This window comes from Oxyura jamaicensis (genome assembly GCF_011077185.1).
Source record: "Oxyura jamaicensis isolate SHBP4307 breed ruddy duck chromosome Z unlocalized genomic scaffold, BPBGC_Ojam_1.0 oxyZ_random_OJ71910, whole genome shotgun sequence".
NCBI lineage: Eukaryota > Metazoa > Chordata > Aves > Anseriformes > Anatidae > Oxyura > Oxyura jamaicensis.
Genome location: NW_023305596.1, coordinates 19,298 through 35,571, shown reverse-complemented (window position 1 = coordinate 35,571; position 16,274 = coordinate 19,298). Strand labels below are relative to the sequence as shown.

The following is a 16,274-nucleotide window of genomic DNA, read 5'->3' as shown; positions in this document are numbered from 1 at the left end:
CTGAGTGCCATTCACTAGGTACGTAAATCAATCTGCTGATTTGGGAACCTAAGGGAAAGCAAAGGTCTCAAGACTGACCAGGAAAAGTCGGCTTCTCACCACCTAGAAGCAGAGGAGAACCCCAGCCTCATCCCTCACCACTTCCAGACTGAGCTTTGTTCATGCCTTGGCATGAAACAATAGTAGCAGAGTAACTAACAGCATGTGGTGCCTAAAACATCCAACACTCATTACATTTTGCTACCACACTTGGTTAATCCCCACTCCCTGTCACTACTGCACAGATTCATGTCTCTGCTCTCACTTCTAAAACAATCTCTGTAAGCAAAGTGGTTATTGTAGTGTGGTCCCAGTGACTGTGAAAAAAAAATAATACATTAACCAAAGAGATTATTTTATTCAGAGATTTGGTGTAAGTAGTTTTGTTTCTTCACTGGCAAGACTTCTTGGCTGTTCAGGACTGCCTAGTACCAGACAGGAACCCATCTGGATATTAACTCTGAGAAACCAGAAACAAGCAACACAACCAAACACTCACAGCAGTAACAGTAAAGCAGGTTTATTGTTGTTTTCCAGTTTTTCTGACTGATCAGAACTTCATTTCCTTGTTTCAAACTGTCACATTTCTCACCTGGGAAGGAAAGCTGGGCACCTGATTAACCTGAACCCCCAGAGACAGCCCAAACTAGTGTAGTGGGTTTATGTGGCAAGGTTTTGGTAGCAGGGGGCCATAGGGGTGGCTTCTGTGAGAAGGATCTAGAAGCTGCCCCATGTTTGGTACGGGCCCCACTGCCGACCAGAACTGAGCCAATAAGTGATGTTGTTTGCGCCTCTGTGAGAGCAGATTTAAGACAGGGAAAAAACACTGCGCCACACAGCAGCTGGGAGAGCGAGAGGAGTGAGGAACAGCCTTGCAGGCGCCAAGGTCAGCGAAGAAGGAGGGGGAGAGGTGCTCCAGGCGCCGGAGCAGAAGTCCCCTGCGGCCTGTGGTGAGGACCATGGTGAAGCAGGATGTCCCCCTGCAGCCCATGGAGTACCACGGTGGAGCAGGGTTCCACGCTGCAGCCTGTGGAGGAGACCACGGTGGAGCAGGTGGACCTGCACCAACAGAGACTGCGGCCTGTGGAAGACCCCTGCCGGAGCAGATTCCGGGCCAGACCTGCAGCCCGTGGAGAGGAGACCACGCAGGAGCAGGTGACCTGGCAGGAGCTGCTGCCCGTGGGGGACCCAGGTTGGAGCAGTTTGCTCCCGAGGGATGGACCCCATGGTACAGACCCATATCTGGAGCAGTTCTTGAAGAGCTGCTGCCTGTGGGAAGCCCACGCTGGATCAGTTCAGCAAGGACTGCATCCCGTGGGTGGGACCCCACAGCACAGGGGACGAGAGTGACTGAGAAGGAGCGGCAGAGAATTGCTATAGACTGACCATAACCCCCACTCCCCCGTTCCCCTGTGCCGCTCGGGGGGAGGAGGTGGAAGAGGGTGGATGGGGGGGGAAGGTCCTTTTGGTTTCTTTCCTTTGTTTCTCACTTCTCTAGTTCGTTCGTAATAGGCAATAAATCTTACTATCTCCCTATGCTGAGTCTGTTTTGCCCATCACAATAATTACTGCACGATCTCCTCGTCCTTATCTCAACCCTTGAGCCCCTTTCATCGTATTTTCTCCCTGTTCCTCTTTGAGGAGGGGGAGTGAGAGAGCGGTTGTGGTGGAGCTCGGTCACCCACCCGAGCGAAACCATCACAACTAGACATTAATTGCTGACCATCAGCTGGTGAATGTCCTTGGACAAGCTCTTCTCAGCCCCAGCACTGGAAGCTGGTGAAGCTCAGTGCTACAGGATACAACACAAGGAAGTTTGCCCTGGTCCTGCTCATCATTCATCTCCAGATCTCTTAGATACTTACAGCTGCATCTCTCCTCAACATCATTTTGTTTTAACTAAAGGTATGTAATTAACATTGTTGTGCTCCTCACAGGAGAATTCCCGTAGTTAACACTGGCCCCAGAGGAGATGTTCTGGCTGTACAAAATAAATAGCATAATGGAAACTGATGCCATCTCCTTCAGGGTCCCGATGAACTACAAAACCTCCTATTGAAAATCTGAAAATCTGAACCAAGGCAAGGAGCTGAGCTGTTTTCCCCTCCCATCCAATGCTCCCAACTCCATGCTCTAATATGAGTTTGGATCCCTAGGCTTTTTTTTTTTTTTTTTTTTTTTTTAAATAAAAAACAAGAATAAGCCACAGAAAAAGAAAAAAAAAAAAAGGCAAAAAAAAAAGCAGCACCTTCCACCACTGCAGCCACCTGCCTGGAGACCTCTGGTAGCTCTGCCCAATGCAGACCATGTTCGTGCATGCCCACAGGAGCAGGCAGCATCTGGGCTTGCAGGATCTAGCAAGTTCTTCATCTGCTGAAACCAAAGAGCATGAGAGATGGGAACCATGCCACTGGGAGCTACATTTGAGGGTTTTATTAGTTTTTCTTCTGCAGAATCAAAATATTTAGCAAATTACTTTAAAGATTCCTCAAGACTAATGATATTTTATGTATTTAGAACTTGAACAATGTACAACATAATACTCGGTACTATCAAAAACAACCCAAAACCTGATTTCTAGTACTAGATGTTATTATGCAATTCTACAGCAGTGTGGAAAATTGAACTAATGCAGTGAGTATATTTGTTTTAAAGAAAGTGCTTGAAAGAAACCTCCTGCATCACACTGAGTATTATTTAAAACAAAAGATGATTGATTTCCTAGCAGAACATTTTCTTAAATATCCTACAAGCCTGGGGGATTAAGAATACTGAGCCCCAGCTCTCTGCCTTTGGGTTCAAGAACCAACAGAAGTTGCAGGTCCAGACTGAGTTCACAGCTTACCTGTTCCAAGCGAACTTATACACCGCTCAGCACTGGACACTCGTGTCTGGCAGAAGTGTTGGATGCATGGGTTAAAAAAACACAAGAGGAACAGCTTCTCTTTATGCATAGTGACAGTTTCTGAACCAGTGTTTTTACTAAGTTATAGGCTAACTTTCAACCAAAACATTAAATTCCATTGCACTAAAGGTCAAATTTAACCAGTTAATTTGGACTGTGACACAGTCAAGTAATTCAGTACAAGCAGACATCATGAAAGCAGCTTCAAAGAACCAAAGCATCCTAGGTTTCAGAACCAACTTCCTATTCTTCTGTCTAACTCCACTGCAACAGTGGGAGGAACCACTCCGGTCTCTGCCTATGTACAATTCCAGTAGCGGCTGGGCAGTTTAAACTCTCTGTGGCCAAGCTGGAAAAAAAAGGAAACTTAGGAAAGGACACTTTAAAAATTTAATTTAAGAAATAAAGTTGCCTCCCAGTGGAAAAAGAAATGCTGTAGTGATGCACGCAGGTAGGCTTGCTCAGTCACTCTCCCATGTGTGTGAAAAGTTGGACTCCTTCCTGCCGAGAGCAAGTCACATTGGATGTGAAGTTGGCATGCGAGATCCCAGGAATATGTTTTCAGCTGGCTCCTGCACGGGCCATTAGATCTTCCAAAGCATTGTGTTGGTCATTGTTATGTAATAATAAGACCTCCTTAATGTCTTTTAGTTCAAAGCCCATTTCTTTAAATTGACTCATTAGTTGGAGAAGTTCTGTGATCTGAAAGAGATAGACGATTATTTGCAAGAGAAAAGAAGATCAGGGCTCAGTCTTACTCAGAGCTGGGGTTTAGCATGGAGACTGTCTTCAGTGACTGGCACCCCATGGGGACAATCCCACTCCCATGCACAGTCCATACACGCTCAGTTTGAAGCAAATCCACTCCAACAAGAGTCGGCAGGGCTCTGAGTGCAGCAGCCCTCTGGGCCTCACTTTCAGTTCCCAGCATTTGCAGTCCTGCATCTCCCAAACCCTCTTCAGTAAACACACCAAAGCCTAGTCTGGGGTAGTCTCTCTCAGTAGAAATTAATCAGCTTGGCCCAATTCAGACTCCCAGAAAGGTTGATTAATATCACTTTGCTCCCCCATCCAGCAGCTCCAGCTGCATATGAAGTTTTTTCAAGTTACTTTGATGTTGGGAACAGTACAACAGCCCTCACTATAAAATGACTCTTCAGATCTAGGGCAAAACAGGGCTATTATGAAAAATCCTACTGGGCACTTGTACTGGGTCTGGCTGGGATGGAGTTAACTTTCCCTTCAGCAGCCCATACAGTGCTGTTCTCTGCACTTGTAGCTAGAACAGCAGTGGTATCACTCCAGTGTTGCGTCTATTGCTGCACAATACTGGCACTGCATTAGGACTTCCTCCAAGGCCCCCAGAGCCAGCAGGCTGGGGGTGGGCAAGAGGTGGGGAGGGGACATCACATAGCTGACCTAAACCAACCAGAGGGATATTCTATAGCATGTGATGTCACGCAGCAATAAAAGCTGGGAAAGGGGTGTACTGGGTCTGGCTGGGATGTTAACTTTCCCTGCAGCAGCCCATACAGGGCTGCGCTCTGCACTTGTAGCTAGAACAGCAGTGGTATCACACCGGTGTTGTGTCTGCTGCTGAGAAGTGCTGGCACAGCATCAGGAATTTCTCTAACCCTCCTAGGGGGTGGGCAAAAAAGTGAGAAAGAAACATCAGCAGGGCAGCTGACCTAAACCAACCAAAGGGATATTCCATACCATATGATGTCACACTCAGCAATAAAAGGTGGGAAAAGGAAGAAGAGGGGAGGGGTGGGCTCTCGTTGTGAAAACATCTGTCCTCCTCCCGAACACCGGCTATGTGCGTTGAGGCCCTGCTTCAAGGACGTCGTCAAGCATCGCTCATTTGTGGGAAGTAGAGAGTAATTTCTTTCCTCTGCACTTCCACATAGCCTTTACTTGTTTTGTTTTGATATTCCCTTTCCCCCTCCTTCTTCCCCTTTCCCTTTTTTCCCTTTAGTTGAATTATTTAATTAATAATATTTCCTTAATAATATTTTTTTTTCTCTTTAATTAAATTATCCTTATCTCAACCCGTGAGTTGTTCTTTCCTTTACTTCTTCCCCTCCTCATCTGAGGAGGGGGAGTGAGAGAGCAGTTGTGGTGTTCAGCTGCCTAGCACGGTAAAACCACCACAAGGGGAAGGATACTTTCTTCTCCCCCTCTTCTTTTGAGGAGGGCGAGTAAGAGTGTTGTTGTGGAGTTCAGCTGCCCAGCGGGGTAAAGCCACCACAACACCATGTGCTATACTACCAACACCACACAAATCCTTCCCAAGCTCTTAAAACAGCGACAACTAATAAATCAACTCAAATTTTTATGAACCCTCTGCTACTTACAGTGCCTCCACTCCAGAGGGGAAAACCAGGTTAAATCAGACAACCAGGAGAGCAGTCATTTCCAATTTGGGGGTTAGGCCAGTAGCAAACGTGTTTCTGAAACACTGTCACTTCCGTTATCTTCACACTGTTGTTCCTCTGTTTGCAAGCTTATCACTAGCTGTATGTATATGTCGGGGGGAGGGTGGGTGGATTGCACTTCCAAAGAATTCCCATTATAACTCAGCACACAACAGGCATACACTAAAAAGCAGTTCTGCTGTCCTCTGTTCCTGCCTCTGTACCTTTGGTGCTGGTGTCCTGGTTTCAGTTAGGACAGTTATTTTTCCTCCTAGTAGCTGGTAGGGTGCTATGTTTTGGATTAGGATGAGAAGAGTGCTGATAACATGCTGATGTTTTAATTGCTGCAGAGCAATGCTTACACTATGCCAAGGACTTTTCAGCTCCTCGCTCTGTCCTGCCAGCGGGCAGGCTGGGGGTGCAGCAGGAGCTGGGAGGGGACAGACCCAGGACAGCTGACCCAAACTGGCCAAAGGGGTATTCCATACCATCTGACGTCATGCTAAACAATATATAGGGGTGGCTAGCCGGGGTGGGGGGCCGGCTGCTCGGGGTTGGGCTGGGCATTGGTCAGCGGGTGGTGAGCAATTGCATTGTGCATCACTTGTTTGTACATATTCTCATTATTATTATTATTATTATTTTCTATCTTAATAAACTGTCTCTATCTCAACTTACAGGCTTCACTTTCCCATTTCTCTCCCCCATCCCAGAGAGGGAGGGGGGAGGGTGAGCGAATGGCTGTGGTGTTTAGCTGCCAGCTGGGTTAAACCACAACAGCTGGCAAAGCAGTCACACCATAAACCACAAAAGCTGTTTTTTCCAGCTTCTTTCAGACAGAGCCCTAACCCAATTTGGCAGGCAGATGTATTTGTACAGTGGAGAAAATTTACAGCCAGGGCAAGCTGGAAGGGTTTTGATGATAATTTGCTGCTTCTGAAGTTAATTCTCTCTGTACCGAGCACCTTGCTCAAAAGACAACACCGTGGTTGGAACGTTGCCATCAAAATAAGCAGGGTCTTTAAAAAGAGCTTGTCCCCATAAAAATGCATGCGAGTAAGGGTAATAAACTAAAAAACGAATGCAGAAGAAATCTAATGTTTTAACATATTCCCTTCATCACCACAAGAATGTTCTTTGGCAGCCAGTTTTGACAACAAGGCAGCATTACCATAGAGATAGAATTACACCAACTACTTCATAGTGCTGGAATTCCCATTCGTGGTACATTCTCACTATTGCGGAGCACACGGCGCTCTCACCTTCTCCTCTGAACACTGATGTATTTCCAAAGCTGCTTCAACAAGAAGTGGATCAAAGCCCTTCTCACAAAGCTGTCCGTGTGCAAACAGGTAATCCAAAACCTGCAGGGAACAAAACAAAGAAGTTTGCAGAGCTGCATTCACAGCAGAGTCATACACCTCAGTACGTGCAGAGGAACTGAGCACAACTCTATCCCAGGCTTCACCAGGAACCGAGACAAAGCTCTTCCTACTCTATCTTGAGACACTTTTTGTGCAAGAACTTGTTGAAAAAAACAGCAAACAAGTTCTGTCTTTGTGCTCTCCCATCAGCTTCATCTTTCACTCCAGTCAAACAGCCTTCCTTCTCTATCCTTCCATTCTGAATCACTCAGGAGGCAGAAATTTAAGATTAACAGTGCTTTTTATACTGTGAATTTTTAAGGTGGTACCGTAGGCCAGCAATCAAGCTACATCAGCTTTTAGTTTCCTCTCAGCCAGAAGAGCTAATGCAATCTGAAAGCAGTCAGCTTCTTAAGATCACATCAGCATACTGCTGAGCAAGCTGCAGATCCTAGCTCATATGCCCAGAAACTGCTGCCACATTTCTTATTCATTCTCAGCTTTGAGAGGTAGGGGTGAAAGTCTGACAGGTAGGAGAAAGGTAGCGCTAGGAATGAGATAGCAGCATGCAAATACTGCAGGATTTGAAACTGCCCTCCGAAGGGACATTCCTTCTGTTTGGCACTACAGCTCCTCACACAGCTTAAAGTGCTCTTGATTTATAGGCAGCGGGCAAGCAGAGCAGCTCTGCCAGCAGCCAAATCCTACACAGCACAGGAGCTACCGGAATGCTCCTCCTGCCAAGGCAATGCTCTGCGCAGAGCACAGGGAGTGCGGGGCCAGAACAGAAAGCCTGGCCACGCTCCTCTGGCTTCAAAATGTTGCTTTGTTTGAAGCTGATCCAAGACCCAGAACCACACTTCACCCTGCCACACTTTATGCTCTGTGCAATGGTTTTAGCAAGTGTTTGAGGCAACACATGGCAGGAAGCACCACAGTCAGAGCACACAAAAAGTCAGTCACTGGTGCCTCATGAGCCTTTCATGGCTGTACTAAGTCTGCAGGGGCCCATCTCTCTACAGGGAGAAGCATCATCAGAGTAATCCCTTGTGCTCAGAAAAGGGAAGGTGCTTTGCTTTTTGGTCACGCAGCACTACAGGCATGGATACATACCAAGCTTCCTAAGGATTGTTCTGTGACTCCTAGGAAGACTGTGCTGACTGAAGCAGATTAACAGAAACTTATGCAGATGTTCTTTGGTTTGCGAAGCCTTTTCTGCCAGATGAAAACTTCTGGTGCAGTTCTGCAATCCACTGTTAGAATAAAGTGCCCTCCCCCTCCATTTTGCAAAGCCAAGGCTGCTTCTCAGCAGAATCAGCACCCACTCAAAGGTTTCTCTCTTCCTGCAAAAGCTCTTACCTGGTCTATGTTCTGTCCCTTCTTCTTCATGGCTTTCAGGACATTCTCAGGCGAATACCCCATGTTGACGATGGTCTCTACGCACTGCCTCTCACTAGCGGAGAGGGCCTGCTGTATGTCAGGAGCAGGGCCACCTGACTGCGTTGCGCAGCTGGTGTTATTGGGCACTTGAGATGCTGGGAGGTTTTGGTGCATTACCTACAAGGGAAAACCCAGAGGCTTAGGTGGAGGTCATCTTTTGCATCCATGTCCCCATTCCTGGCTACTGCAGGACTAGGACACCCCACAAAATTAGGTAACTGGAGACTTCCAAGGCTGTGCTGTGGAAGTTGCTCACTGGTAGGATGAAACCAAGCACTTTATGTAGTCTGACTCCTACCACTCCCTTTTTACCCTCAAAAAGACATTTGATTACCCAAATTTCTTGTTACATACCCTCTCTTACTGGCAGGACTGAAACTTTCTCACACCCAACCTTTCCAACAGTAAAGGTCCTTATGATATGGTGTAGTGGGTTTATGTGGCAAGGTTTTGGTAGCAGGGGGCCATAGGGGTGGCTTCTGTGAGAAGGATCTAGAAGCTGCCCCATGTTTGGTAAGGGCCCCACTGCTGACCAGAGCTGAGCCAATAAGCGATGCTGTTTGCACCTCTGTGAGAGCATATTTAAGACAGGGAAAAAAAACCGCTGTGCCACACAGCAGCTGGGAGAGTGAGAGGAGTGAGGAACAGCCTTGCAGGCGCCAAGGTCAGCGAAGAAGGAGGGGGAGAGGTGCTCCAGGCACCGGAGCAGAAGTCCCCTGCGGCCTGTGGTGAGGACCATGGTGAAGCAGGATGTCCCCCTGCAGCCCATGGAGTACCACAGTGGAGCAGGGTTCCACGCTGCAGCCCGTGGAGGAGACCACGGTGGAGCAGGTGGACCTGCACCAACAGAGACTGCGGCCTGTGGAAGACCCCTGCCGGAGCAGATTCCAGGCCAGACCTGCAGCCCGTGGAGAGGAGACCACGCAGGAGCAGGTGACCTGGCAGGAGCTGCTGCCCGTGGGGGACCCAGGTTGGAGCAGTTTGCTCCCGAGGGATGGACCCCATGGTACAGACCCATATCTGGAGCAGTTCTTGAAGAGCTGCTGCCTGTGGGAAGCCCACGCTGGATCAGTTCAGCAAGGACTGCATCCCGTGGATGGGACCCCACAGCACAGGGGACAAGAGTGATAGAGAAGGAACGGCAGAGAAGAATTGCTATAGACTGACCATAACCCCCACTCCCCCGTTCCCCTGTGCCGCTCGGGGGGAGGAGGTGGAAGAGGGTGGATGGGGGGGGAAGGTCCTTTTGGTTTCTTTCCTTTGTTTCTCACTTCTCTAGCTCATTAGTAATAGGCAATAAATCTTACTGTCTTCCTATGCTGAGTCTGTTTTGCCCATCACAATAATTACTGCGCGATCTCCTTGTCCTTATCTCAACCCTTGAGCCCCTTTCATTGTATTTTCTCCCTGTTCCTCTTTGAGGAGGGGGAGTGAGAGAGCGGTTGTGGTGGAGCTCGGTCGCCCACCCATGTAAAACCATCACATATGGGAAAGCCCTTTACCCTGGAAGAAGCAAGGGATTGCTTCCCTCACCCTGCAGTTCACTCATCACCTATGATTTTCTATACTCAGAGGAATCATTGTCATCAACTCCATACTCTGGAAACACCCCAGAAGCATTTTACAAATACCACACAATGCAAGCACACAGGAAGGTGGGAACTTACCATAGGCATTTTTGTTTCCTTGTTGTCTGTGTGTACCTGTTGGACAGCACATGAACAAGGTGATGAACATTACACACAAGCAGTTTGCTACAGCTGGAGAAAAAGGTTTCAGGGAAGAGACTGGGGACTGTGTCTACCGTACTGGAGAGACCTGTGGCCTGATCAGTAATCCACATGAGATGCAGAGATTATGCAGTTGTGTGTAGTTATAAGATAATCATAAGGATTGTTTGTTCTGCTCTCAAAGCATTGCATTTCACATGCTGTATATGAGCAAAACAGCACAATGGCTAAACGCACGTGGTTTCCCACAAGCATCCAATACTGTCCCATCCCCAGCATAGGGCTAACAACACCTGTCTCTGACAGTAAAAATCTGTCATGGTTTCAGCTAGGATAGAGTTAATTTTCCTCCTAGTAGCTGGTAGGGTGCTATGTTTTGGATTAGGATGAGAAGAGTGCTGATAACACCCTGATGTTTTAATTGCTGCAGAGCAGTGCTTACACTAAGCCAAGGACTTTTCAGCTCCTCGCTCTGTCCTGCCAGCGGGCAGGCTGGGGGTGCAGCAGGAGCTGGGAGGGGACAGACCCAGGACAGCTGACCCAAACTGGCCAAAGGGGTATTCCATACCATCTGACATCATGCTAAACAATATATAGGGGTGGCTAGCTGGGCTGGGGGGGCTGGATGCACGGGGATAGGCTGGTGAGTGGTGAGCAATTGCATTGTGCATCACTTGTTTGTACACATTGTTACTAGTAGTACTATTATCACTATTATTATTTTCCTTTCTTTTCTGTCCTAATAAACTGTCTCTATCTCAACCCACAGGCTCCATTTTCCTGATTCTCTCCCCCATCCCAGAGAGGGAGGGGGGAGGGTGAGCGAACGTCTGTGTGGTGTTTAGCTGCCAGCCGCGTTAAACCACAACAGTCCTTTTGGCACTCAACGTGGGGCACAAAGGGTTGAGATAACAACAGATCTGACTAGAGCGTGTTAAAACAAGATTCTTATAAGCATTACATTAGTTTAAGAGTTGCTAATCACAATGCCGATTTTTGTGATCTCAAGTCTTCTGTGTCTGCTTTCCGAACTGAGTTATATAGCACATTACTTACTGTATGTGTTCCTTGTCGTGTTGTTTATCACTTCTGGGGGTTGGTACAAGGTTATTATTTTGCTGTGCTGTGTAACACTGACTTACGATATGATAAAATTACCAGCCATGAGATTAATCCGGTATTTGTACTCAGCATTGTCATCAACTCCATACTTTGGCAACCCTATCTCAGAAACTATTAATAATTACACCTTTCACGCTTTTTCTTCAGGGAGCCAATCAGAGAATCATAGAATGGCCTGGGTTGAAAAGGACCTTAAAGATCATCTAGTTTCAATCCCCCTGCTCTGGGCAAGGTTGCCAACCACTAGAGTAGGCTGCCCAGAGCCGCATCCATCCTGGCCTTGAATGCCTCTAGGGATGGGGCATCCACAACCTCTCTGGACAACCCATTCCACTACCTCACGACCCTCTGAATGAAAAACTTCCTCCTAATTTCTAACCTAAATCTCCCCTGTCTTAGTTTAAAACCTTTCCCCCTTGTCCTATCACTACCAACATATGTAAACAGGCGTTCCCCCTCCTGTTTATACGCGCCCTTCAAGTACTGGAAGGCCACAATGAGGTCTCCCTGGAGCCTTCTCTTCTCCAAGCTAAACAAGCCCAGTTCCCTCAACCTTTCTGCATAGGAGAGGTGCTCCAGCCCTCTGATCATCGTAGTGGCCCTCCTCTGGACCGTTCCAAGAGCTCCACATCCTTCTTGTGCTGGGGGCCCCAGGCCTGCACGCACTATTCCAGGTGGGGTCTCACAAGAGCAGAGTAGAGGGGGACAATCACCTCCCTCTCCCTGCTGGCCACCCCTTTTTTGATGCAGCCCAGGACATAGTTGGCCTTCCAGGCTGCAAGCGCGCACTGCTGGCTCATGTCCAGCTTCTTGTCCATCAGGACCCCCAAATCCTTCTCCGCAGGGCTGCTCTCAAGTTCTTCTTCTCCCAGTCTATATAAATACCTGGGATTGCCCCAGCCCAAGTGCAACACCTTGCACTTGGCCTTATTGAACCTCATTAGGTTCTCATGGGCCCACCTCTCCAGCCTGTCCAGGTCCCTCTGGATGGCATCCCTTCCCTCTATTGTATCGACTGCACTGCTCAGCTTGGTGCCATCTGCAAACTTGCTGAGGGTGCACTCGATTCCATCTATGTCATTGATAAAAATGTTGAAGAGCACCAGTCCCAAGACTGACCCCTGAGGGACACCACTTGTGACTGGCCTCCACCCAGACATAGAACCATTGACCACAACCCTTTGGCTGCGACCCTTTATCCACTTAACAGTCCATCCTTCAAATCCATACCTCTCCAATTTAGAGAGAAGATTGTGGTGAGGGACCATATGAAAGGCTTTGCTCAAGTCCAGGTAGATGATATCCATCGCCCTTCCTTTGTCCACTGATGCTGTCACTCAATCATAGAAAGCCACCAGACTGAATAGGCAAGATCTGCCTTCGGTGAAGCCGTGCTGGCTGTCTCGGATCACCTCTTTATCTTTTGCATGCCTTAACGTGTCTTCCAGGAGGATCTGCTCCATGATCTTCCCAGGCACAGAGGTGAGGCTCACTGGCCTGTAGTTTCCCGGGTCTTCCTTTCTCCCTTTCTTAAAAATGGGAGTAATGTTTCTCTTTTTCCAGTCACCGGGGACTTCACCCGACAGCCATGATTTTTCAAATATGATGGAGAGCGGCTCAGCAACCACATCAGCCTTCTGATGGTATGGGATGTATACCATCTGGTCCCACGGACTTATACACATCCAGTTTCCTTAGGTGGTCCCGGACTTGTTCCACTGTCACAGTGGGACGGAATCCGCTCCTCTCACCCTCTCCTCAACATTCAGAGTCCTGACAGACATAGGAAACTTGACCACCAGTGAAGACTGAGGCAAAGCACTTATTGAGTACCTCAGCTTTTTCCGTGTCTGAGGAAGCCAGTTCTCCCGTCTCGTTTATCAGAGGGGGAACACTCTCCTTGGCCTGTCTCCTCCTGTTTATGTATCTGTAGAACCCCTTCTTGTTATTCTTCACATCCCTTGCCAAGTTCAGCTCCATCTGTGCCTTGGGTTTCCTGATCCCGTCTCTACAGATCCAGACGACACCCCTGTATTCCTCCCAGGCTACACAACCCTGCTTCCACTTCCTGTACATTTCCCTCTTTCACCTCAGTTTAAGCTGCAGGTCCTTGCTCAGCCATGCCGGTCGCCCGCCTCCTCTGCTCAATTTCTTCTGCTGGGGGATGGAGAGCTCTTGCGCTCTCAGAAGGATGTCCTGAAAGAGCTGCCAGCTCTGTTCCGTTCCTATGCCCTCAAGGACAGTTTCCCAGGGGATCCCAGCCAGTAATTCTTTGAGCAGCCAGAAGTTTGTTCTCCTCAAGTTCAGGGTCCTGACTCTGCTTTTTGCCAGACCCATATTCCTCAAGATCACAAACTCCACCAGGGCACGGTCGCTACAGCCCAGGCAGCCTCCAATCTTAACCTCTCTAATGCTCTTTTTCACATTGGTGAGCACCTGGTCTAGTAAGGCTTCACCTCGGGTCAGTCCATCTATTACCTGGACCAGGAAGTTATCCTCAACAGACTCCAGGAATCTCCTGGATTACCTGGAACCCACAGTGCCGCTACCCCAGCAGATATCCGGGTGGTTGAAATCCCCCATCAGGACAAGAGCTTGTGAGCATGACAGTTCTTGCAGCTGAAGCAAGAAGGCCTCGTCAACAGACTCCCCCTGATCAGGTGGCCTGTAGCAGACCCCAACCACTAGATGTCCTTTACTGGACCAATCCTTGATTTTCACCCACAAGCTCTCAACCTGGTCATGGCTGTTTCTCAGGCACAGCTCTTCACAATCTATCCACTTCCTAACATAGAGGGCAACTCCTATTCCCCTCACCTATCCCTTCTGAATATTTTGTAGCCATCAATGGCCACACTCCAGTCGTGGGAATCATCCCACCAGGTTTCCATGATGGCAACTACATCATAGTTTCCTACTAGCATGGTGGCCTCCAGCTCCTCCTGTTTGTTACCCATACTGCGTGCATTAGTGTAAATGCACCTCAGCTGGGCCACCTTTTGGGAGGGAGAAGCCCTAATACCCTGACGACCATACTCAGGTATTTCCATAGTTACCAACCTCTCACCAACCCTTGTGCCCTTCCTGCAAAATGTCCTGTCATCCTCATCCTTCACCAAGACACAAGACTGCAAGGTCTTGCTAGCACATTCCTCACCCAGAAGAACTGGCATGTCACATTCAGGTTCCTTTCTAGTGTCCCTGGTTCCACCCCCAAACCCCTTCAGTCTATGGAGGGGTCAGGGGAAGATGTTTTTTTCCCACTTGTTCACTTTCCCTTTCTCCTCTACCCCTTTCTTCTCCTCCAGGCGAGTTATGGTAGCTTTCCAAAACTTTGAATGTCCTTGGGATGTTCAGACCAGCATGTTCTTATTGTTATGTCTCCTGAATGCACTTCAGGTTTTGTCTAAGGTTAAACAAATACTTAAGAGTGTCATCCAGAGATCTGTCTTGAGGCAGGATAGTTATGAGTGGCAGGAAGAGTGGGAGGATATGGGCACACATCTAGAGCAGTGGGCACCTCCAGTGCTTTGGAAATTTACCCCTGAACAATTGAAAAATCCTAAAAAACTGGTAGAGTGCTTGAAAAAGGTGTGTCATCACCCTGGCAATACCAGACATACACAAATCACTGCAAAGTGCTGGGGCTTGGCCTATACTTAACGAACTGCATTCAAGGACAATATAACCCCAGTGACAGACCTGGTGGCCACTTCAACCCCTGAGACAGGCCCAGCAGCCAGTCCAAGCCTTAAAACGGGCCCCAAGGGTGAGCCAGGGAAACAAACTGTACCAGTGTCGGTTGCACCCGTAACCAAGATGAAAAAATGGTTTAGAGAGTCAGATTTTTTAGAACACAGAGTCTCCTGCTAAGATGAAGCATGGATAAGATGAGGCCAGGCCATCAGGGATGCAGGAGGATGAAGATGAAGATGTCGAAAAACCAACAGCAACTAAGGACCCAAAAGGGTTCCGCTGGGCCTTTAGCATAGCTGCCTTAGAGACAGAGGGCATTAAACAGTTGTCTACCTTGCCCAGTCTCTCAGAGGACCCTTCTGTTGTAGGGCTGCTGAGGGTCGAAGAACAACAAGTGCCAATTGCTACCACAACTGTGCACCAGCAGCAATATCGCACCAACCGAGACTCCCTGATTCCCATCCATAAGCTAATTCGTCAACTGGAGAGCCAAGGAGTGATTAGCAAGACTCATTCACCTTTTAATAGTCCCATATGGCCAGTGCAAAAGTCTAATGGTGAGTGGAGACTAACCGTGGACTATTGTGGCCTGAATGAGGTCACCCCACTGCTGAGTGCTGCAGTGCCGACATGCTAGAACTCCAGTACAAACTGGAATCAAAGGCAGCCAAGTGGTACGCCACAATTGATATCGCTAATGCATTTTTGTCCATCCCTCTAGCAGCAGAGTGCAGGTCAAAGTTTGCCTTCACGTGGAGGGGTGTCCAATACACCTGGAATCGACTGCCCCAGGGGTGGAAACATAGCCCTACCATTTCCTACCATTTGATCCTACCTTGGATCAGCAGGGGGAAGCTGCTGAACACCTGCAGTACATCGATGACATCATTGTGTGACACAGCAGAGGAAGTTTTCGAGAAAGGGAAGAAAATAGTCCAAGTCCTTCTAAAGGCTGGTTTTGCCATTAAACAAAATAAAGTCAAGGGACCTGCACAAGAGATCCAGTTTTTAGGAATAAAATGGCAAAATCCCAATGGATGTGATCAACAAAATAACAGCTATGTTTCCACCAACCAGCAAAAAAGAAACACAAACTTTCCTAGGTGTCGTGGGGTTTTGGAGAATGCACATTCCAAATTACAGTCTGATTGTAAACCCGCTCTACCAAGTAACCCGTAAGAAGATGATTTTGAATGGGGCCCTGAGCAACGACAAGCCTTTGAACAAATTAAGCAGGAAATAGTTCATGCAGTAGCCCTTGGGCCAGTCTGAACAGGACCAGATGTACAGAATTTGCTCTACACCGCAGCCAGGGAGAATGGCCCCACTTGGAGCCTCTGGCAGAAAGAACCTGGGGAAACTCGAGGTCGACCCCTAGGCTTTTGGAGTCGGGGATACAGAGGATCTGAGGCCCGCTACACTCCAACCAAATAGGAGATATTGGCGGCATATGAAGGAGTTTGATCTGCTTCAGAAGTGGTCGGTACTGAAGCGCAGCTCCTCCTGGCACCCCGACTGCCAGTACTGGGCTGGATGTTCAAAGGAAGGGTCCCCTCTACAC

The 16,274-nt window shown here is 48.2% G+C and overlaps 1 protein-coding gene across 3 annotated transcripts in view; it reads right to left on the bottom strand.

The window, feature by feature from the left end:
• Positions 1-2,457: 2,457 nt before the first annotated feature.
• UBAP1 (ubiquitin associated protein 1) overlaps positions 2,458-16,274 on the bottom strand; it is a 28,631-nt gene continuing 14,814 nt past the window's right edge. For 2 of the 3 annotated variants that reach the window (XM_035313395.1, XM_035313393.1), the window contains 4 exons: positions 9,833-9,868; positions 8,085-8,282; positions 6,624-6,725; positions 2,458-3,646 (listed from right to left, as the gene is read on the bottom strand). In XM_035313395.1, the coding sequence (XP_035169286.1) occupies positions 3,506-3,646; positions 6,624-6,725; positions 8,085-8,282; positions 9,833-9,868 (477 nt within the window). In that variant the 3' untranslated portion in view covers positions 2,458-3,505. The remainder of the gene's footprint in view (positions 3,647-6,623; positions 6,726-8,084; positions 8,283-9,832; positions 9,869-16,274) is intronic. The other variant, XM_035313394.1, reaches the window with a different exon arrangement.